Source organism: Sceloporus occidentalis, unplaced genomic scaffold, assembly GCF_023333645.1.
Source record: "Sceloporus occidentalis isolate IW3139 unplaced genomic scaffold, rSceOcc1.0.p SCAF_2, whole genome shotgun sequence".
NCBI lineage: Eukaryota > Metazoa > Chordata > Lepidosauria > Squamata > Phrynosomatidae > Sceloporus > Sceloporus occidentalis.
In genome coordinates, this window is record NW_028316982.1 from 1,609,846 (window position 1) to 1,634,455 (window position 24,610).

Consider the following 24,610-nt stretch of genomic DNA (forward strand, 5'->3'; position numbering starts at 1 on the left):
GCTTTGACCCAGTTTTCTAGTCTATTTAGGTCATTTTGAATTTTGATCCTGTCCTCTGGAGTATTAGCTATTCCTCCTAATTTGGTGTCATCTGCAAATTTGATAAGGATGCCCTTGATTACTTCATCCAAGTCCTTGATAAAGATGTTGAATAGCCCTGGGCCCAGGACAGAGCCCTGTGGGACCCCTGAAGGCAGGTGCACACATATACAAAAACATGTCCATACATCTGGGCTTTATGGAACAAGAACTGGGTACAAAAATTGTGTTGACAAACACACGCATGGTCCAAGGGGACTGAAGCAGTGCTTCTTTATTTCCTGAGGAGTGGGGGTTTTTTAACAATAGAAAGAAATTGGAGAATTGCAATGTAGAGTCTTCCTGTGGCCCCTGGATCCCACTTTTTGGGCCCTAAACCCACATGACAGTCCCCCAAACCACCCAAACTCTCCTATTTTGGAAGACAAGGATTTGGCATATCATAATGGCCCCAAATCCCATCCGGTCTTGAAAACTAAATAGGGTCAGTCCTGGTTAGTAATTAAATGGGAGATCGTCAATGAATACCAGGTGCTGCAGGCTATATTTCAGGGGAAGGAAAGGGCAACATTACCGCTGTGGGTTTCTTGTCTAAAAATACCCTAAGAGATGCATGGGGTTACTGTGAGTCAACAGGCAACTTGAAGGCCGATACACATACACACCAGTGCAATAAGGGGAGCTTTTTAAATTACAGTGGTCCCTCCACATTCGCTGGGGTTCGGGGTGAAGGACCCGTGAATTTGGAAAAACCGCAAGCAAAAAAAACATTATGTTTTTACCCGAGAGAACAGCTCTCTAGGAAGCTCCAAGTCCTCCAGCACAACTCTATGGTCAACATCTGCCAGAAGTTGATCATAGAATCATGCTGGAGGACCTAGAAATGCCTAGAGAAGTGTTTTCTCTAGGAGCTTCAAGGGCCCCATTCCCACTTACAAATAAATTGGTGTGCGATCTGAATCGGTTCCCACTACATTTGCCCTGATCGCATTAAAATAATCCACTTGTGAATGAATCATTTCAAAATGATTTGGTTCCAGCCGGCTGAAGGGGAAATTTAAATCGATTCCAATCCGCATGTAGTTATCACTTGCGCAGATTCGATTTATTGAAAAAGAAGCAGAAAAAATCAGCGTCAAAAAGATGTGGATTAAATGGGTCTAGCGCATGCCCCCCATCAGAATCGCTTCAGTGATTCAAATTAAGTGGGAGCCAGAGCCGTTTGAAGCGGTTCAAATTGATTCACGGTCCGATTTAAAAGACAGTGGGAATGAGGCCTTGGTTCTCCAGTGCAATTCTATGGCCAACTTCTGGCAGAGTTGCGCTGGAGCACCTTGAGATTCCTAGAGAGAACATAGAAATCAAAACCGCAAATAGTCAAAGCCGCAAATGTGGAGGGACAACTGCATTGCCATAGTCAGACAACTGAGTGTGCACCTTTTGGACTTCCGTTACAAGTCAACGCAACAGGTCCCCCTGCCCTGCCTTCCCTTGCAAACCAGCTTCAGTTTGTCGTCTCTCACAGGTGCCTTTCATGATTCCAGCACAAAAGGAAACCGACTTCAGTCCTTGAGCTTTATCTGCCAGGACTTAACCCAGAGAGTCCTGCTGCCCCGGCGCACCATGCAGGCATATCGCCCTTCGCTGAACTCTGTGGCAACGATGCGCAGATCCTGGCTGGGAAGCAGCTCAAATCCTGAGACAGACCGAGAGAGAGGCTCTCCATCTTTATACCAGCTGCAAGGGAGGAAAGGGCACAGATCTGTCAGACACAAGACTACAAAAAACTGCTGGAGTACTGCTTTCTCAGTTCTATGGGAGCATTTATAATTGAATATTACCAGCACAATTAAAATTTAATTTTCTCTTCACCACCTCCACCCCCAACACTCTATATATTAGTTGTTATTGCTGTTGTTGTTGTTGTGTGCCTTCAAGTCATCAAGTACTTGGATGGGAGACCGCCAATAAATATCAGGTGCTGTTGGTTTGTATGTATTATGTGTTTTATTGATGTATTATTAATGTATTTTATTGATGTACTTATGCTGTTGTAACCCGCCTCGATCTGTAAGGGAGAGGCGGGATACTAATAATAATAATAATAATAATAATAAGGCTATATTTCAGAGGAAAGAACTGGCAAAATCACCTCTGAGTATTCTCCTTGCCTTAGAAAACCCTATGAAATTCATGGGGTTGCCATAAGTCGACAGGAGACCTGAAGGAATATGCATGCACGCACGCACACGCACGCACACGCACACACACATATTTGTTGTTGTTGTTGTGTGCCTTCAAGTCATTTACGACTTACGGCGACCCTATGATGGAGTTTTCTTCAGAGGTGGGTTGTCATTGCCACCCTCTGAGGCTGAGAGAATGTGACTTGCCTAAGGTCACCCAGTGGGTTTCCATGGCCAAACTGGGATCCAAACCCTGGTCTCCAGAGTCATAGTCCAATGCTCAAACCACAATGCCATACTGGCTTGCCTCTCTTTCTCTTGCTATATAATATATATACTCTGTGTGTGTGTGTGTGTGTGTGTGTGTGTGTGTGTGTGTGTGTGTGTATACATTGATCCATTCCAGCCCCCCACAAAAACAGAGGCTCATGCGTATTCAAACCTCATAGGCTTGAACAGGGTGCACCCCTGTGTGCACGGCTCATGCACACACCATTAGAATTAATGGAGGTTGCCCCACTGTGCATAATCGAGGTCGCAGATCTGAGATCCACAAGTTAGGAGGGGCGATTGTATGTGTGTGTGCAGGGATGTAGCCAAGGGGGGGGTTCTTGGGGTCCGTAACCCCCCTTTCCATTAGAAAAATGAATGGTGTGTGGTGCTGCGCCGCTCCACCCAAGCCCCTTTATAATGGTGGCCCTTAGTCTGGACCCCCCCTTTCCTAAAATCCTAGCTACGTCCCTGGTGTGTGTATAGTTGTTGTTGTGTGCCTTTGAGTCATTTCTGACTTATGGAGACACTATGCTTCCAGCAGAAGTTGACCATAGAATCATGCTGGCGGACCTAGAGATTCCTAGAGAAAACACCTCTCTAGGCATTTATAGGTCCTCCAGCAAGACTCTATGGTCAACCTCCACTGGAAGCACACCACAGAGTCATGCTGGGGGACCTAAAAATGCCCAGAGAGAACATATTTTTTCAGATATGGGTAAGTGAAACCACAGGTACCGGTCCCATGGATACAATCTGCTGTAGGTAACACACTCTCCTTGACTTCCATGAGTGAAATATTCTCACCTGACTTTCAAATGTGGCCTGGAAGAGTTGAACCCGCAACGGAAGGAGAGGACCCTGCCCTTGGAGATGTGTCTGGTGTGATCCAGAGAAGGCAAGGCTGATGGAGACGAGGTGGAGCTGGCGGTCGCAGGGCGTTCTGTAAGGAAGGGATGAGCAAAGTCAAACTGCAGGGAAAGTAGACAGAAAACCAACACAAGAGTTGCCACCAAAGGATACTGAAAGCAGAGTTATCTGTCCAGCTTAGAAGTTTCTACTTTGGGGTAGAAGATCTTAGGAAGGTTGGTTTAAGAGAAGCCCCCCTCCCAAACATTTATCTGCAACCTCTTGCTGTATCCATACATTTTACACACACACACACACACACACACACACACACACACACATCTCCTCTTGTTCCAGCAATGCCTCTGTCAGCCAGTGAAATAGGCTTAAAGGAATGAACTGATATTAGCAACACTGTGTGGGGTAATGCTTGATTGTCTTTGGAAAACGTTCAGAAACTACAAATGCTCCAGGATGTGCCAGCCATGTTATTATCTGGAACATGCCGGTCCAAGTGCATTACTTCAGTGAGTGGAAATCCAGGAACTGCTGCTGGGCTAATAATAATAATAATAATAATAATAATAATAATAATAGTTGTTGTTGTTGTTGTTGTTGTTGTTGTTGTTGTTGGGAACAGCAACAAATGTTGACGTTGACCTACAAAGCACTAACAATCTCAAACCAGGGAATCTCAATGGCCCTCTCCCACCTTAGCAGACCTCTTGTATTCATGCTTCATTCATTCATTCATTCATTCATCCATTCAAAGGTAATCTTGCTCCAAGTGCCATCCCAGTCAGAAGCTGGGTGCAGGGCTTGAATCTATCCGTCTGGTGTGCGGTCTTCCTCTCTTTCTACTTCCCTCTACCTTTCCTAACATTTTTGTCTCTTTCCAATGAATCATTCTTTCTCATGATGTGGTCAAAGTACAGCAGCCTCAGCTTAGTCATCTTGGGGCGCGTTCCCACTATGATTTAAAGCAAATCGCTGATCGGTTTATATGACCGTCATTCCCATTTGAAACTGGTTCTGATCCTAGTGTGATTGGTTTCAATCACAATGAAGCGAGGCAAATACAAAAGACCCCGGTTTTTCCAGATACTAGTTTCCAACAGTTCTTTTGGAGCATGTTCAACAAGTGGGAACGACGGATCTGAATCGCATCCTTCTGGAGGAGAGGGACGAATGGTAGAGGGGTGCTTACCATCTCTTCTCAGTTTTTGGGAGATCCACCATTTTCCTCCCCTCTTTGTGCTTCTGGGCGGGATACAAACCGCCGCTTTGCGGCAGTCTGCCGCCGCCGCCGGCTAGTCTGCGGGGGAGCCGGAGCCTCCACACGGCGCGGCTCCCGTGCAGACTGAAAAAGAAGCTCCAAAATGGAGCTTCTTCTTGAGTCGCGTTTGCGACGTAGCGAGGCGCCAGGGGCGCACTTGCTACGTCACAACGCCCGCGACGCGTACAGATGCTCAGCGTCCGATACGTCAAGATGGCGGCGCCCATGTAGAAGGGGCGCCACCATCTTGTACGTATTGAATACGTACTAGGGTTAGGGGGGTGCGGAAGCACCGTCCCTTCCTAACCCTAGTACGTATCCTATACGTACTAAATGGCGGTATGTATCCCGCCCTGGTCTGACCTCCGGGCGCTTGATGTTTTTTTTAACAAATAAAATGGATAGAAGGTTCAGTTCCCTGATTTTGCAAATACTTGCGATCAATAAGGCAAGTGTTGCAAAACCAATGAATCAAATCTCCTATCGGTTTTTTTCAGAAAAATGGATAGAAGGTTCAGTTCATTGATTTTGCAGCCGCTTGCCTTATTGATTCCGAGTCGCTGCAAAACCAGTCAATCAAAACTTCTATCAATTTTACTTGTTTAAAATATCGTTCCAAGCCAGGCTTCCTGGGCTGCCGCTTACCTCACTGATGACACACAGCTAGGCTTACCATAAATCAGGACCTCCAAACCGGGGGGAATGTAGGACAACATTTTAAAATGTAGGACACTTTTTTCTCTTTTTTTAGCAGATCCAAGCCTCTCCCTCCCAGCTTCACTTTCCTTCCCCCCAACCCCTTCGGGGGAGAGGAAATCCCCAGAAAGGAGAAGCCTGGGCAGCAGAGGACAAGCCTAGACTGAGGATGCAGGCTCCTGAGGGGCTTGTGTGCTCAACACAGGCCTGTCCTCCGAGGCCACTCTCCTCAGACCTCCCCTTTCCTCCAAAGGGCTCTTTGGAGCTCTTTGAAGGGAAGGGAAGGGAAGAGAGGCAGGAAAGGAGAGGAGAGACCTGGGCACTAGTCCGGTCCTGCTCTTCCCAGACCTCCCCTTTCCTCCAATGGGCTCTTTTTGGAGCCCTTTGAAGGGAAGGGGAGCAGGGAAGGCGAGGGCGGCTGCGGAGGACAGCCCCAGGCCTCTCCTCGGAGGCTTCATTTTCCTCAGGCCAAAGGGAGAAGCCTGACCCAAGCAGGGAAGGTAAGTAGGGAACTAGGAAGGGAGGGAGGGAAGGAGGGAGGGAGGGAGGGAGGAGGCAAGACGAGGGACTTTTGTCCCCAATCCGATGTCCCATGCTTCTTCACCAAGACTCTACTGTACACAGAAAGTGCACTTTGGGGGGGAACCTTTGAAAATGGGCACCCAACACCTCCTCCTCCTCCTTTCCCCCCCTTCCTCCTCCTCCTCCTCCTCCTCCTCGCCATGCACTAAGAAATGGCGCTTTCCCCTCCCCCTGGCTGGCCCAGAGTCTCACTCCTCCTCCTCCTCCTCCAAGGGTCCACCTCCTCCTTGAGGCTGGCCAATGGCAGAGTGGGGCTGGAAACAGCTCCACCCCAGCTGCTCTGCCATTGGCCAGCCAGGCTCAAGGGGACGAGTGTTCCCTTTAGGCGCGATGGCTGCTGGCCGGGCCCAAACCTGGAATTTAGAGTGAACCGTGCCAAACCGCAAAAAACGTTACAAGCACAGGCGCAGCCGGGTTATGGCATCCCTACACACAGATGACCGACATGCATTTTGAAGCGGCGCAAACTAGTGTGGTGACAGTCATGTCAAAAAAGAAGCGATTACGAGGGGATAGTGAAGACCCGCTTTCATAGTGGGAACGACAGACCTTTTGGAATCGGTTTACCAACATGGAGCAAAGGCAAATTAAATGTAAGTGGGAGTGAGCCTGTGGCTTCCAACCAGGCTTCTGCCTTGATCTGTTCAAGGACCCATTTGTTTGTCTTTTTGGCCATCCATAGATCCTCAGCACTTTTCTCCAGCACTCAGCCCAAAGGAGTTGATCCCCTTCTATCCACTTTCTTCACTATCCATCTCTCGCATGGCGATGGGGAATACGATGGCTTGTAGGATTCTAACATTAGTGTGCAGTTGTATATCTTTGCTCTTTGTGACCCTGTCTAGTTCTTTCACAACTGCCCTCCCCATTCCTAGTCTTCTTCTGGTTTCTGGTTGATCCTAAGTGTGGGAATTGTTTTACTCTTTGGATTTCTTGGTTGAATTTATGTGTTTCTTCTGGGTCATTATTTTTGTTTTCTTTATGTTCAGCAGCAAGCCTGCCTTTGCACTTTCATCTCTGGCCTTCCTCAGTCATTGTTCCAAGTCTGTGACCGTGTGTGTGTGTAACCAGCTGATAAGAAATGTGGTGCTGAAGGTGATTTCTAATGATACAATGAACTGCTAAGCAGGGCCAGCCCTGGCTACTTCTTGGAAGGGAGACTGCCAACAAATACCACATGCTGTCAGTTATATTTCAGGAAGAAGGCACTGGCAAAACCACTTCTGAGCACTCCTTGCCTGTGAAATTTATAAGTCGGCAAGCAACTTGAAGGCAGCCGCAGACACGCAAACACAAATGTGCGCATGCAGGCCCACAGGTTCAGAGGCTCCCCTCTAATTTGAATCCCAATTAACCGGAGGACAAAAACAAGAAGGTTACCCAACAGCGCCCCCTAGTGCTGGTTTCCTGCAAGGACACCAGAAGGCTCTTTTATTAAACTTGGAAATTAATGACCCAGGATTAATGATGTTGATGCTTTCAGGGATTGTTAAATGAAAAGGAAATTTGAGCAACAGCACTTACACTTTTTATAATTTGGTTCACACCAAAGTTTCATGCAAACTGGGCAAACCCCCCCCCCCCCCCCCCACTTCTTTGGCTGTTTTTTAAAGCAAAAGTTTGCCAGTTGTTCTGGAAAATCCACACCCAAAAATGTTTGGTCTCCCAACCTAAATATTATTTTCATTTGTGGAGGTGAAGGCTTTCGTGGCATCCATCGTTTCTTGGGGGGTTTCAGGCTGTGTGGCCATGTTCTGGAAGAGTTTATTCCTGATGTTTTCCCATCATCTGTGGCTGGCATCTCCAGAGAACACTGGCATGGAAGAGAGTTGTGTGTGTGTGTATACACACACACACACACACACATATATATATACTGTGTGACCCTGGGTTGGGAGGAATGATTTCCATGTTAATCTGTGTATTGTTCCATGCCAGCATTCTCTGAAGATGCCAGCCACAGATGCAGGCAAAACGTCAGGAATAAATTCTTTTAGAATATGGCCACTCAGCCCGAAAAACCCACAACAAACTATTCTTTTCATATTTGCTTAAAATCTATTCATAACTGTGTACTCTAGAGCCATGGGATTGAGTAGGGGATACTCGGAGCCAGAGAATTTGGGTATCGAATTACAGATCCCAGAATTGCGTAGGATGTTGCCAAGGTAGTTAAAGGGGAATGGTAGCCTAGTGTGATAAGGTCCATGGAATCTGAGAGAAGGAAGGGACCTCGAAGTTCATAAAGTCCAGTCCCCGATGATGCAGGAAATCCACTACTTCAGTGTGTCCAGTTGGTAGACATCATGATCCTCGATGTCTCTCCATAATGGTCCTCCATCATGGAGAGACATCGAATCTGCTTGTTTTCGGTTGCTCCAGATAGTAGGACCTGGAGCAATGGATTCAAGATACAGGAAAAGAGATTCCACCTAAACATTGGAAAGAACTTCTTGATAGTAAATGCTGTTCAATAGTGGAACAAACTGCCACAAAGACTAGTGAGGTCTCCTTCTTTGGAGGTCTTTAAGCAGAGGCTGGATGGCCATCGCTTGGGGATGCTTTGACTGAGATTTCCTGCATGGCAGAAGGGGGTTGGGCTGGATGGCCCTTGGGGTCTCTTCCAGCTCTACAGATTCTATGGAGTTTATCACATGAAGGAGATTGAGAGTTTATCCCAGAAAAACCGCAAAACTGCGTGAAACGATTTCACACAACATTGCACAAAACCTGCCATTTTATCTATTTGAAATTTGTTCTTTCTTCCTTCTCACGCGCCCTGTCTATGGCTAAACAGAATTATTACAAATCATTGATCTCCGCCAATGAGAGGCGCCCGCAGCGTTTGTTCTCCATCTTCAACTCATTGCTTAAACCTCCCTCTCCTCCTGTCTCTTCATCATTCTCTCCTAATGACTTTGCTAATTATTTCATCTCTAAGATTGCCACTATTCTGAGATAGTCCCTCCTGATTCTTCTTCTGCTCTTAATCTTCTATCACCTTCGCCTAACAAATTTTCTGTCTTTCCTCCTACCTCTTTGGATGAACTCTCTACACTTCTGAACTCTTCCAAACCTGCAACCTGTCCTCTTGATCCAATTCCTACTCCTCTTCTAATCTCTATAGCTCCCTCTTTTCTGCCCTCACTTCTCCATATCTTCAATCTCTCTCTCTCTACAGGCTCCTTCCCTTCGGACTTCAAACATGCTCTCATTTCCCCAATTCTGAAAAACCCTTCTCTTGACCCCTCCTCTCTGTCTAGCTGTCATTCGATTTCTCTTCTTCCCTTTCTTTCTAAGGTCTTGAAATGGGTTGTTTATTCTCGCTGTCTTGAGTTTCTTGAAGCCAACTCCATCCTCGATCCCTTTCAGTCTGGTTTCCGCCCAAGGCATTCCACAGAGACAGCTCTCACTAAGATCTCCAATGACCTTTTACAGGCCAAGGCTAATGGCCTTTACTCTGTTCTCATCCTTCTTGATCTGTCTGCAGCCTTTGACACCGTTGATCACTGTCTCCTAGTTGACATACTTTCTGACCTTGGGTTCTCAGACTCTGTTCTTGACTGGTTTAGATCTTACTTGTCTGGCCGATCTTTTGCAGTAGTTGCAGGAGGTTTGACTTCTTCTCCTGTTCCCTTCTCTGTTGGAGTTCCCCAGGGCTCTGTTCTGGGTCCCCTTCTGTTTTCTCTCTACACACTGTCCTTAGGAAAACTCATTAGCTCCTTTGGTTTCTCCTACCATCTATATGCCGATGACACCCAGCTATATCTTTCCACCCCTGACCTTTCTCCAAGGCTTGAACAGCAAGTTTCATCATGTCTCACAGCTGTCTCGCAGTGGATGCGCCATCAGCGTTTGAAGCTCAACATGTCCAAGACGGAGCTTCTTGTCTTTCCTCCTAAGCCCACCCTTCAACACTCCTTTTCTGTCTCTGTGGACAACATTTCTATTCAACCAGTCCAGCAAGCCCGCAGTCTTGGTTTCATCTTTGATTCTTCTCTGTCGTGTATCCCTCAGATCCAGACCACAGCCAAGGCTTGTAGATTCTTCTTGTACAATATTGCCAAAATCTGACCATATCTCTCCGCCTCTACTGCCAAGATCCTGGTCCATGCCCTAGTGGTCTCACGACTTGATTACTGTAATGTCCTCCTGGCTGGGCTTCCTCTCTCTCACCTCCGTCCTTTAATCTCTGTCCAGCATTCAGCTGCACGCATTATCACTTCCACCCACCGCTCTGACCACATCTCTCCTGTGTTGGCATCCCTTCACTGGCTTCCCCTCCCTTTCCGCATTCAGTATAAGCTCCTGCTGTCGACGTTCAAAGCCCTCCATGGGCTGGCCTCTCCTTACTTGTCAGACCTTCTTTCTCCTCACCTTCCCACTCTGTTGTTCCCTCCGTTCTGGTAGTCAAGGGCGGGATACATACCGCCATATAGTACGTCTTCTATACGTACTAGGGTTAGGAAGGGGCGGTGCTTCCGCACCCCCCTAACCCTAGTACGTATAGAATACGTACAAGATGGCGGCACCCCTTCCACATGGGCACCGCCATCTTTGCGTATCAGACGCTGAGCGTCCGTACGCGTCGCGCCGCTTGTGACGTAGCGAGCGCACCCCTGGCGCCTCGCTACGTCGCAAACGCGACGAAAAAAGAAGCTCCATTTTGGAGCTTCTTTTTCGGTCCGCGCGGGAGTCGGGCCGTGTGAAGGCTCCGGCTCCCCCGCGGACCTACTGGCGGCGGCGGCAGAGCGCCGCAAAGTGGCGGTATGTACCCCGCCAAGGTCTGCTGTCTCAGCCCAGGATTTCCTCTGCCCCATCCCGGATTCGCTCCTTTTCACTTGCTGCCCCTCACTCCTGGAACCTTCTTCCCCCACAAGCAAGAGCCATCACTTCTTTAACTAGCTTCAAAACGGAGTTGAAAACCATCCTGTTCAGAGAAGCCTTCCCAGGCATTGTATAATTGTCACTTACTATCTGATGTTCTTTTGCTGCCTGTTTATCGATCCATTTCCTGTATTGCTATGTACTGTATATGTATTATCCTACTTGAGAGTATGTATTTTCCCTGGATGAAGATTAACCACCTATTATGAAGCCAAGCCCTATCCCTCCAGTCCATCTGCCTTGGTCCAGGCCTTGGAGGTAGAGAAGAACTGCTGGACCTCTTACCCTTTCCCTCCACCTTTCCCTTCTCCTTCTGTGTCATGTCTTTTTAGATTGTAAGCCCGAGGGCAGGGAACCGTCTAACTAAAAAGATCGTATGTACAGCGCTGTGTAAATTTACAGCGCTTCATAAATAATAATAATTATTATTATTATTATTAAAGTGGTCACAAAGAAGCATTAATGTGCATCTTTTTACTTTCAGGATTTCAGTGACAATGCATTTCTGATACACTTTATTTTCTCAGTTGCATGTGATAATCATTTGCACAATTACTCACCCCTTCTGCTTCATTTGTGGACTGTTTTAAATGCACTTTAATCTTTAATGTCAAAATCAGCCCCAGTATGATAAAACTCCTATGATTATATTAGCAGAAAACATGAGAGACCTAGAGCAACTACTAAAGAAGATCAGGGAACAAAGTGCAAAAGCAGGCTTAGTGTTGAACATAAAGGAAACAAAAAGAATGAGCATGGAGGCTCTGCACAAATTCAACCCAGACTAATGGGGAAATAGAAACAGTAAAAGAGTTCTCATCCCTGGGATAAAACATTGATAGAAATGGGGACTGCAGCCAGGAAATCAGAAGAAGATTAAAAATGGGGAGAGCAACTACAAAAGAACTAGTAAAGATCCTAAAGAGCAAAGATATACAACTCAGTACTAAAGTTCGAACCATAGAAGCCATTATATTTTCCATCACTGTGTATGGATGGGACAGTTAAGAAAGTGGATAGGAAGAAAATAAATTCATTTGAGATGTGATGATGGAGAAGAGTGCTGAGGACCCCACAGACTGCCAAAAAGACAAAGAAATAGGTCCTTGAACAGATCAAACCAGAAATCTCTCCGGAAGCCAAGATGGCAAAACTGATGCTGTCGTACTTTGGTCACATCATGAGAAGGCACGACTCCCTGGAAAAAAACAATAAAGCTAGGAAAGGTAGAAGAAAGAGAAGAAGACCAACGTTAGATAGATGGGTATGAGTTTACAGGACCTGAGCAGAGCAGTGCTGATGGAGTCTTGGGCAAAGAATGGCCATGGTCCAAGATCGATTGGAGGGCACTTAACAACAACAACAACAACAACAAAGACAAGCCCACAGACTCACCAAAACAGGCATTGCAGATCCTGGGGCAGTGCTTCTTCATGAAGGCCCGCCGACGTGTGCAGAAACCCTGCTGGGCCCAGGGCTGACATTGTTTCTTCTCATCCACGCAGCCTGCAGACAGAGACAGAGCGGAGGAAGCTGTCACGCTGCACACATAGAATCGTAGAATGATAGAGACCCCAAGAGCATCCACTCCAACCCCAAATTGCCATGCAGGAACTCTCAATCAAAGCATCCCCAACAGATGGATGTCCAGCCTCTGTTTAAAGACCTTCAGAGAAGGAGACTCCACCACACTCTGTCAGGAAGTTCCTCCTAATGTTGAGTTGGAATCTCTTTTCCTGGAGCGTGCATCCATTATTCCGGGTCCTGTTCTCTGAAGCAGCAGAAAACAAGCTTGCTCCATCTTCAATGTGACACTCTTTCAAATACTTAAACTACTCTATTATATCACCTCTTAGCCTTCTCTTCTCTTTGGAGGCCTTTCAACAGAGGTTGGATGCACATCTTTTAGGAGTGATTTAGTTGTGGGTTTCTGCATAGCAAGAGGTTGGACTAGATAGCCTCTGAAGTTTCTTCCAAACCTACGACTCTGTAATTTTTCCTCCCCACCCTCTTCCAATTTGGGACCCACAGTAGATTTTGGGACCCCAGAACTCATGCATCTCCCCACCCCTGATTCAGGGTATAGATTAATGCCAGAAAGAATGGCTCTCTTTTGGTTAAATGCTGCTCCACCCATGGGGAAATAAATCGTTGTTGTTGTTGTTGTTGTTGTTGTTATCTTATATCCTGCCTTTCTCCCAACATAGGGACTCAAGGCAGCGAACAACAAATCTTAGATTATGGGCCCCCAAAGCCAAAGGCTGATGCCAGCTTGCGCCAGGTGTTGGCACTTACTGGTTCACGTGGGATGCTCACCGTAGAGACGCTGGATAGCCCAAACATCATCCTGGCTAATCTGCCATGTCCTGCTGTAGGTGGCATTGGGGTGCATGAGGGCACGGACATCCCTGGAGTGCCACAGGCCCAGGGCATGGCCGATCTCATGAGCTGCTACCTGGACCAAGTCATTTAGCCAGACGCCTGCCAAAGAGAGAAGGCAATAAACAAAAGAATCATAGAATCACAGAAACATAGAGTTGGAAGAGACCGCAAGGGCCATCCAGTCCAGCCCCATTCTGCCATGCAGGAAATCACAATCAAAACATCCCCGACAGATGGCCATGAAGCCTCTGTTAAAGACCTTTAAGGAAGGAGACTCCACTACACTCCGAGGAAGGAGTGTGTTCCACTGTCAAACAGCCCTTTCTGTCAGAAAGTTCCTCCTAATGTTGAGGTGGAATCTATTTTCCTGCAGCTTGCATCCATTGTTCCAGGTCTTTTTCTCTGGAGCATCAGAAAACAAGCTTGCTCCCTCCTCAACATGACATCCCTTCAAACATTTAAACAGGGCTATCATATCACTTCTTAACCTTCTCTTCTCCAGGCTAAACATCCCCAGCTCCCTAAGTCTCTCCTCATAGGACTTCATGGTTTCCAGACCCTTCACCATTTTAGTCGCCCTCCTTTGGACACATGGCTCCAGTTTCTCAACATTCGTTTTGAATTTGTTTTGGACTTCAGCTCCCAGAAGCCTCAGCCAGCTTGGACAACAGTCAGGGATTCTGGGAGATTAAGCCCAAAACATCTGGAGGACCAATGTTTGGGAACCACAGGTGTAGAGCATGAGCCCTCCTGCTTACGCCGCATTATGGCAAAGAGATAGTCCCATAAAGGACAATGGGCACTTAGCCAATCCCTCTTATTATAGTAGGTCTAATGAGAAAGCCCTATCAGGGAGATGGTACCTTGCTTCCAGCTGAAGCGGGAGCGTCCCAGGATCCAAAATTCATGGTTATCAAAGTGGATCTCGCCCCGGGGAGGGAGGAAGGCATGTGCCAGCTCTCCGTTTAGCCCATCAAAGCAAGGATGCAAGGGGGAGAACCAGCAGTCGGTGTGGTTGAAGGTGTAGAAACCTACTCAAGATCAGGAAAGAAGTCAGAGAGGACTTTAGCATCATTAGCAGGAGCATCCACAGTGTGCAAAGGTTTCCCAATCTAGAATTCCCAACCATTCACTCAGGTGGAGAGGAATCGTAAGGTCACTCGATGAACTGCAGCTGGGAGCATTCAAAGATATAGCTGTGTTAGTCTGTAGAATCAGCATAGAGAGAGATCTTGCAGCACCTTTGAGACTCACTGAAAGAAAGAAGTTGGCAGCAGGAGCTTTCGTAGACTAAAATACGTCCTCAGATGCATTTGGTCCAATGGAGAGAATACATCTGAGGAAGTAGACTGAAGTTTAGGAAAGCTCATTTGAAATCAGGTCGTGTGAAATCGTTTTGCATAATTACACGATTTTTCTGGGATATTCACAGGATCGACAGACCCGGTCCCACTATGATGGACTGTCCCAATGACTGCCCCAAGATGCCTTGCCTCTGTTAGGACTATTCTAAATGGTTTAAATGGTATTTTACAGTGTTTGTTGTTGGTAATTATGTGGATTTCTTTTAAATAAGAGGGAGATAACAGGATTTATTTTATTGTGTTATACATTTTTGATGTAAGCCGCCTTGCTGAAGAGGTGGGATAGAGATTATTATTATTATTATTATTATTATTATTATTATTATTAAACTCCTGATCTCCTTCGTGTGATAAAGTCATATGGAATCCTGGGATTTGTAGTTTGTTGTGGCACCAGGGCTCTTTTGACAGGGAAGGTTAAATAGCTCACAAAACTACAGAATCCCGTAGCATTGAGCCAGGGCAGTTAAAGTGGTGTCAAGTTGCATTATTTCTCCAGTGCAGATGCACATGAGCCACCGTTACGCTGCAGCACCAATGTTTTAATTTAAAAACCACCCACTCAGCCTAACCATCTTTCTTTCCCCATCTTCCGGCAGATATATATATATATATATATATATATATATATATATATATCCCGACCCTGCACTGCCTCTTCCCATGTGTTTTGCATTCCTTCTGCTGCTGCCTTTTTCATCTTCCTTGGCTTTCTTTGAACTCTCTCCAGCAAACCCAGATGTAATAAATCTGCCAGTGAAAGTCCTTTGCTTTTTTGGGCTTGTGCCAGCAGTTCCAATTCATTTGGATAAGATGGGAAAGCATCAGCCAGTGAGTTAGATTGCAAGAAAACCTTGCATCTCTTTTGCCCTTTGGGGTCTGCTTCTCGCAGCAGTCACTTCTGAACTTTTCAGGCCTTTAGTGTTTTAACATCAGAAACATTTTTGGACCATAGCTGACTGTGGGTCACAAACTGAGACGGCCTTCTTGCTTCTGTCCAGAAGGTAGCTGCACTGCAAGGAGACTTGCCCCAACTGGGAAGGAAGGAGGAAGCTAAGGGACTGTACAGACCCCCCTGGAGAGTCCTTGCAAGTGGCAAAAACCAATCCATTGATCCTTGCAAAACAAAGAAAGGCACTGGCCTTGAAGATTTCATAGAATCATAGAGCTGGAAAAGACCCCAGGGGCCAGCCAGTGCAACCCTATTCTGCCATGCAGGAACTCCCAATCAACTCCCATGTGACAGATAGCTATCCAGTCCCTGCTTAAAGACTTCCAAAGAAGAAGACCCCTTTACAGTTCAAGGGAGCGTCTCCCACTGTCAAACAGCTCTTACTCTCAGGAAGTTCCTGATAATGTTGAGCTGGAATCTCTTTTCCTGTAACTTTCATCTATTGCTGTGTTCCAGTCTCCAGAGCAGCAGAACACAAGCTTGCTCTATCCTCAGTATGACCTCCCTTCAAATACTTAAACAGGACTCATATCATATCACCCCTTAACCTTCTTTTCTCCAGGCTAAACATCCCCAGCTCCCTAAGTCTCTCTTCATAGAACATGGTTTCCAGACCCTTCTTCATTTTAGTCTCCCTCTTTTGGACACTTGGCTCCAGTTTCTCCACATCCTTCTTGAATTGTTTTGCCCAGAACTGGACACAATATTCCAGGCAGGGCCTGACAGAGCAGAATACAGTGGCACTATTACTTCCCTTGATCTAGACACTATACTTCTATTGATGCAGCCTCAAATCGCATTGGCCTTTTTAGCTGCCGCATCACACTGTTGACTCATGTTCAACTTGTGGTCTATTTGGACTCCTAGATCTCTTTCACACATAAAAGTATCCTTAAGCCAGGTGTCTCCCATATCCAATATCTGTGCATTTCATTTTTCCGCCCTAAGTGCAGTATCTTACATTTCTCCGTGTGGAAATTCATTTTGTTAGTTTTGGCCCAGCTTTCAAGTCTATTCAGGTCATTGTGAATTAATACCCTCTAAAGTATTAGCTACTCTTCCTAATTTGGTGTCATCTGCAAATGTGATAAGTATGCTCCCAATTCTGTCATCCAAGTCACTGATGAAGATGTTGAATAGCACTGGGCCCAGGACAGAACCCCACTGGACACCCCACTGGTCACTTCTCTCCAGGATGAAAAGGAGCCATTGCTGACCATCCTTTGGGTTCAGCTGGTCAACCAATTCCAAATCCATGTAACAGTTGCCTTGTCTAGCCCACATTTCACTAGCTTTTGCCACCTCTTACCTATGGTGATGTCTGCCGGCTGCGTGAGAGCCAAGCGCCGGAAGCTGAGTGGCGAAACGTCGCTCCACATGCGGAAAGCGCTGGCGATGGCACGCTCAGTGTCTCCCTTGTTGAGGGTGCTGGGGAAACGCACAATCCTGGAAACAGAAGACGAAGGTACAGAGAGTAAGTCAGTAGGCCAAATGGAAGATACCTTGACCAACATGCTAAGCGGGGGGCAAATTGAGGAAATTGCTCCCCAATGAAGAATTCTACTCCATAAAAAAAAATCTTTCTGTCCTCAAATTTCTAGTATTTTGTTGTTGTCACTGCTGCTGCTGTGTGCCTTCAAGTCATTTCCAACTTAAGGTGGCATTAAGTCGAACCTATCATTGGTTTTTCTTGGCAAGGTGTGTTGAGAGGAGGTTGCCATGGCCTTCCCAAGGCTGAGAGAGTGTGACTTGCCTAAGGTCACCCAGGGGGTTTCCATGGCTGAGAAGGAATCGAATCCTGGTCCCCAGAGTCATCGCTTGTTGGGGGCAATTGGCTTACACATTGTAACTGCCTTAGGAATTTATCACACTGGGGCTAATTTCCACATTAAAGAGAGATTAAAGTGCATTTAAAGCATCCTGCAAATAAAGCGAAAAGGGCATGTAATTGTGCAAATGATTATCACATGCAATTGCGCAAATAAAGTGGTATCAGAAATGCATTGCTGTTGAAATCCCTAAAGCAGAAAGATTGTGTTAATGCTTTTTTGTGACCACTTTCATGGCGGGTTTTGTGCGGATGTCGTGTGAAATCGTGTTGCGTAATTACGCAATTTTCCCAGGATATTCACAGGATAAACTCCTTTGTGTGATAAACTCATTAGAGAGTGCTGAGTTCATTATGAAACAGTTTGGAAATGTAAATGCTACAGCTATTGCTACTGTGAGATAATAAAATACAATATATGCAGAATAGAGGTAAATAAACCATATGAAATGAATTTATATTTATGATAGCATTTCTAACTTTTATTTTGTAACATCCTATGTTTTCCTTCATCCTCCTACATTTTACAGTGCCTTATCCTCCTCTGCAGAGGTTATGACATCCAGTTGCCCTTCCTTGAGACGCCTGTAGCCATCTCCCATCTGCTCCTCCTCCTCTTCCTCCCACTCGGACCCACACTCACTTATAGGTCAGGTTCACATGGTCCCACTTATAGCCCAGAGGGTTGATGGCGTAGCGCCTCCTCCTGGCCATGCCTCTGGATGGACAGACAGCAGAGGGCCCTGCAATGGACCAAGTCGGCTCTTCTGCCTAGAAGGAAGCAAGGAGGACATCAGATCAGCAGCGGCAGAACATGTTACAAACCATCCTGGGCACAACATGCTGAAATCCTGGACCATGCCAACAACTATCAGGTCAGAATGCACAGGGAAGCCATTGAACTCTACAAACACCTGGACAACCTCAACAGGAAAGAAGAAACCCTTAAAGTGAACAAAGTTTGGCTACTAGTCCTGAAAAACAGCAAAATCAAGGCCCAGTAAAATGCAAATAAAAAAACCACCCTGGGATTCCCGGCAGACAATAGATCTCTAATTAAACAGACACAAATCCTCTTTGCATGTTCTTTGGCATTGTTTTCCTTTGCTTCATTCTTTAGATCAGGGGTCGGCAACCTATGGCCCATAGGCTGGATCCAGCCCGGCAAGGCCTTGGGACCGGCCCCAGCCAGGTCCTGCCACCGATTGCCGCCCCCACCGCAGCTTCGGCGCCGCTCCGGGCACCATTTTGAGTTCTGCCCCCCCAGTTGTCTGAGGGACAGCAACCCGGCCCCTGGCTCAAAAAGGTTGTCTACCCCTGCTTTAGATCCTTTCATACAACTTATCCATGGGTCATATCAAAATCCATAATTTTGGCCCCAAAACCTGCCCTCGACTTATACATGAGGTCAACTTATAGTTGAGTCTATATGATAGTGATCCATTGTCTGCTGGGAACCCCCCCCCCCCCGACCCTCACTGGTTTTCATTTGCATTTTGCTGGGTCTTGAATTTGGTGCATTTCAGGACTGGGAGCCAAACTTTGTTTAATTTAAGGGTTTCTTCTTTCCTGTTGAAGTGTGGCTCCCAGCCTTGAAAAACACCAAAATGAAGACCCAGCAAAATGGTAATGAAAACCAGCCAGGGTCCAGGGTTTCCCAGCAGACAATGGGCCACTAATTAAATAGACACAATCCCATTTTGCATGTCCTCCCACCCAGATGCCTTGCCATTCGACAACAGAACAATACAATAGATATACACCCCACTCTCTTCCATGCCAGCGTCCTCTGAAGATGCCAGCCACAGATGCTGGCGAAATGTCAGGAATAAACTCTTCTAGAACATGGCCGTAGAGCCCGAAAAACCCACAAAAAAACTAGGGACATCAATGATGGAGAGACAAGAAGGACAGTCTGTTTTGAGCCATCCCACCTTCCAAGTCCTAACCAAAGCTCCTTTTCTTCACTGTCCACCCCTTAAACTCCCAACCACCAACATGTTGTTTTTCCAGACTGGCTGTCTTTCCCACAAAAGGAAACTGTCCAGCCACAAACTTGGGATTCTCCAGAAACAGATGCTGCAGATGCTAATCTCGGCAGATGGGGACCAGTTCTGCTGTGAAGGAAAGTCTGTGAAACGCTGGATGGAGGCATCAGGAGGAGCTTCTTCTCACTGATCAGAGCTCAGGAAGGTTCTTCTCCTTCTTCTTTCTTTTGGAGTACAACCCTCAGGATCCCCAGCCCTCTGGAGGTTGTCATCCAAAAAAGCCAACTTTCCCAAGCCCTGTCTTGAATCAGATGCCTTTGTAGCCACACTGCTTTAAGAACAGTGACTTCCTTCCTCCTTGGTTTTGATGCTTGTAAGAAGAAATTAAATAGTTTTTTGTGGATTTTTGGGTTACTTGCTCCAGATTATATTTCTAACCAACACAATGGATCATAGATTCATGGTTGGAAGAGACTACAAGTCCAACCCCAGTCTGCCATGCAGGAGGACAAAGGTAAAGCACTCCTGACAGATGGCCATCCAGGCTCTGTTTAAAAACCTCCAAAGAAGGAATCGTATAATCATACGCAGGGGTAGGCAACCTTTTTGAGCCGGGGGCCGGGTTGCTGTCCCTCAGGCGACTGGGGGGCCGAAGCCGGGGGGTGGAGCTTCGACCCTCCAGGGCGGGGCCACGTGCCAGGGGTGGAGCTTCCACCCTCCGGGGCGGGGCCATGTGCCAGGGGTGGAGCTTCCACCCTCTGGGGCGGGGCTGTGTGCTGGGGGTGGAGCTTCCACCCTCCAGGGGCGGGGCCGCATGCCAGGGGCGGAGCTTCCACCCTCCGGTGGCCAGGCCTCCCCATTTTTGCTGGCCTCTGACGGGGCCCCAGGCCCCGTCAGAGACCGGCAAAAAAGCTGGGGGGGGCCTGCCAGCGCTGGAGGACCCCCTGGAGGGCCCCAGAGACGGCAACGGGCCTCCCAGAGGCCCCCTGCCGCCCTCGGAGCCCTCCTGCAGGGCCCCAGGGATGGCAGCGGGCCCCTCAGAGGCCCCCTGCCGCCCTGGGAGCCCACCTGGAGGGCCCCAGGGACGGCAGCGGGCCCCGCAGAGGCCCCCTGCCGCCCTGGGAGCCCACCTGGAGGGCCCCAGGGACGGCAGCGGGCCCCGCAGAGGCCCCCTCGCGCCCTGGGAGCGCACCTGGAGGTTCCCAGGGATGGCAGCGGGCCTCCCAGAGGCCCCCTGCCGCCCTGGGAGCCCTCCTGCAGGGCCCCAGGGACGGCAGCGGGCCCCGCAGAGGCCCCCTGCCGCCCTGGGAGCCCGCCTGGAGGGCCCCAGGGACGGCAGTGGCCCTCCCAGAGGCCCCCTGCCGCCCTGGGAGCCCTCCTGGAGAATCCCAGAGACGGCAGCGGGCCTCCTAGAGGCCTGCCGCCGGTGCCGCCGCTGCTGCAGCGGCCGCTCTGGGCACCGCCATTTTGGGCGGCAAAATGGCGGCGAAGTCTCGCGGGACCTCCCCCGAGGTCACGTGAGATTTCGCCCAAAATGGCAGGGAAGGTCGCGCGAGACTTCACCGCCATTTTGCCGCCCAAAATGGCGGCACCCAGAGCGGTGAAAAGCCGCGACGGGCGGCGGCGGCGGCAACAGCAACCGGGGGGTGGTAGCCAGGCCTTCGCGGGCCGCATCTGGCCCGCGGGCCGGAGGTTGCCGACCCCTGATCATACGATTTTATCACACGAAGGAGATTGGGAGTTTATCCTGTGAATATCCTGGGAAAGCCGCATCATTATGCAACATGACTTCACATGATGTTGCACAAAACCCACCATTAAAGTGGTCACAAAGAAGCATTAATGTGCATCTTTTGACTTTCAGGATTTCAGTGACAATGCATTTCCAATATCACTTTATTTGCACAATTGCATGTGATAATCACTCATGCAATTCCTTGCCATTTTTGTTGTATTTGCAGGATGCTTTAAATGGGCTTTAATCTCTCCTTAATGCTGAAATTAGCCCCAGTGTGATGAACTCCATAGAGCTGGAAAAGAACCAAAGGGCCACCCAGTCCAGCCCCATTCTGCCATGCAAGAACTCACAATGAAAGATGGCCATCCAGCCTCCGCTTAAAAACCTCCAAAGGAGGAGACGCCACCAAAATCTCCAAGGGAGAGTATTCCACTGATGAACAGGTCTTACTCTCAGAAGGATCTTCCTAATGTTAAGGTGGAATCTCTTTTCCTGGAGCTTGCATCCATTGCTCCATTGTGTCCTGTTCTCTGGAGCAGCAGAAAACAAGCTTGCTCTCTCCTCAATATGACATCCCTTCACATATTTAAACAGGGCTCATATCATATCATCTCTTAACCTTTTTTTCTCCAGGCTAAACATCCCCAGCTCCCTGAGTCCTTCCTCATAAGGCTTGATGGTTTCCAGACCCTTTACCATTTTGGTTGCCCTCCCTTCGGACATGCTGCAGTTTGTTAGCATCCTTTTTGAATTGTGGGGCTAGAACTGGAAGTGAGGAAAAAGTCGCCCCTAGAATCCACTCCTTTCATCTAACTATCATCTGCTTCTTCTGCTCCCTGGACATAAAGTGTCCCCTTCACACATAAACCCCCTAATTATGGGATGCCAAAGTATTTTCATAAACACCAGAGAGCCCTGGTGGCTAAATGCCAGTACTGCAGCCTGGAGGCCTCCAAGGTCAACTCAGCCCTGCATCCTTTGAGGTCCAGTTCTGGGTACCACAATTCAAAAAGGACATTGAGAAACTGGAGCCATGTGTCCAAAGGTAGGCGACCAAAATGGTGAAGGGTCTGGAAACCATGAAGCCCTATGAGGAGAGACTTAGGGAGCTGGGGATGTTTAGCCTGGAGAAGAGAATGTTAAGAGGTGATATGATAGAGCCCTGTTTAAATACTTGAAGGGATGTCACATTGAGGAGGGAGCAAGCTTGTTTCCTGCTGCTCCAGAGAATAGGAGACAATGGAGCAATGGATGCAAGCTCCAGGAAAAGAGATTCCAGCTCAACATTAGGAGGAACTTCTTGACAGTAAGAGCTATTCGACAGTGGAACACACTCTTTCCTTGGAGATGATAGTGGAGTCTCCCCCCTTAGAGGCTGGATGACCATCTGTTGAGAATGATTTGATTGAGAGTTCCTGCATGGCAGAACAGGGTTGGACTGGGTCGGGGCCCTTGCGGTCTCTTCCAACTCTATGACTCTATGAAATGAATATCCAGCTTGTTGGGTGCAACTGGCTTACACTTTGTAAACCACTTAGGGAGTGCTTAAGTGCTGAAGATAAGGAGTATAGAAATGTGCTTGCTATTGCTATTCAATATTCACCTACCTTTTGGTCAGTGTTTTGCAGACTCCATAGAACTGCAGAGAGGAGAAAGAAGAGGGCTGCTAGAGCCACTGGCCCCCAGTTCCAGGTGGACATCTTGGAGCCCAGAAGGGGCCCTGGCTTCATGACTGGGGCCAGATTGGTCCTTTCCCCAAGGGCCAGACGTCTCCTTCTCACGGTATTCCTTTGGCCGATGTTCTGTCCCTCCAAAACCCACCTAGCAGAGAGACTGTTATGTTGTCCCGAAAGAGCGGAGAGGATCTGCAAAATTGCTCAGCTGTGGAGGAACCCAACCAGCCCCCTCCAGATTGGCTCCATCTGTCCAAAGTATACAGGAACTGAAAGCCGGCTTCTGCTGCCAAATCAAACTTCCAGATGCAGACCCCCATCTCCTCCCTGCCATCCCAAGGATCGCTGACTTCCCTCTTCCAAAGCACCTGAATGGCCAGAAGGGGGTCCCTTGGGTTTTGGATCTTTCCTGACACCACCAGAATTACAAAGGTTGAGGTTCTGGGATGCATAGCTAGCAGCGTTGCAGGTTTCTAGGAGAAAGGAGAGTTCCAGGTGGAAATCATTTTCATTGTCCCACTGTCTGCAAGGATAGACATTTGGGGATTGAAAAAAAAATCATGGGTTTTAGTTGTTGTTTCAGAATTATTTGGGGGCAATGCCTTCATTCTCCGCTGTAGCTACAACTTTGGATAAAGCCCTTTTTGATTTAAACAGGTGTTGAGCAATTAATTGGTTGCAATTAGAGACTTTTAAAACATAACTATCATGGCACCCCTTTAACCTTCTCGTCCCTAAGCTGAACATACCCATTTCCCTATAGTTCATATACACCTTATAAACATAGCCTCAGTGTTGTTGTTGTGTGCCTTCAAGTTGTTTCCAGCTTATGGTGATCCTAAGGCAAACCTATCATGGAGGTTTCCTGGCATATTTCTTCAGAGGATATTTATCATTGCCATCCTCTGAGGCTGAGAGAGTGTGACTTGCCCAAGGTCACTCACTAGGACTACATGGCTGAGCCGGGATTTGAACTCTGGTCTCCACAATCATAGTCCAATGCTCAAACCATTACATCACACTTTTATACAATATTTCTAACATTTTTGTGCATGAACAAAAGTTTGTGTACATTGAACCATCACAAAGCCAAAGTGTCAATCTCTTATAAGCCACTCATGAAAAAAGTTTGGATTTTTTGGAGTATTTTGAGATAAGTGAGACGCAAGTGGCAAACTCCTTCTGAAGCAACTGGCCAAGAAAACCCCACGGTAGGTTTGCCTGAAGGTTGCCACAAGTCGGAAACTACTTCTAGGCATACAACAACCAAGGATGTTGCCAAGGGGGCGGGGGTCCATGGGGTCTGGACCTCTCCCTTCCGTTAGATACAATGAATGGTGGGTGCTGCCGCACCGCGGCATCCAAGCCCCATTATAATGGTGGCACTTAGTCTGGACCCCCTCCCTTCCCAAAATCCTGGCCACATCTCTGAAACAACACTGTGGTTATGTTTATACTGTACAGTGTATATGAAACATAGGGAACTGGATATGCTTAGCTCAGAAAGGAGAACATTACAGGGTGAAATGATAGCCGAGTTTTAATATTTGAAGTGATGTCATATTGAGGATGGAGCAAGCTTGTTTTCTGCTGCTCCAGAGAATAGGAGATAAAGGAGCAATGGATGCAAAGTACGGGAAAAGAGATTCCACCTCAATATTTGGAGGAACGCCCGGACAGTAAGAGCTGTTCGACAGTGGAAGACGGTCTCTTGGAGAATTATGGATTCTCCTTCTTCGGAGGACTTTAAACAGATGGACAGCCATCTGTCGGGGATGCTTTGATTGAGAGTTCCTGCATGGCAGGATGGGGTTGGACTCTGGAAGGCCCTTGCGGTCTCTTCCAACTCTAGGGTTCTATGAACCTGTAGTAACTTAGGCTGCTATCATCCAGCCAGAAG

The 24,610-nt window shown here is 47.6% G+C and overlaps 1 protein-coding gene across 1 annotated transcript; it reads right to left on the reverse strand.

The window, feature by feature from the left end:
* Positions 1-1,232: 1,232 nt before the first annotated feature.
* On the reverse strand, positions 1,233-22,767 carry LOC149317852 (matrix metalloproteinase-23-like). Its single transcript, XM_089507360.1, has 8 exons — positions 22,645-22,767; positions 17,955-18,082; positions 16,793-16,929; positions 14,031-14,198; positions 13,102-13,266; positions 12,181-12,291; positions 3,303-3,438; positions 1,233-1,776 (listed from the first exon to the last, which is right to left on the reverse strand). The coding sequence occupies exons 1-8, from the start codon at positions 22,765-22,767 to the stop codon at positions 1,602-1,604; spliced, it is 1,143 nt and encodes a 380-aa protein (XP_089363486.1). The 3' UTR covers positions 1,233-1,601.
* Between the last annotated feature and the right edge of the window lie 1,843 nt (positions 22,768-24,610).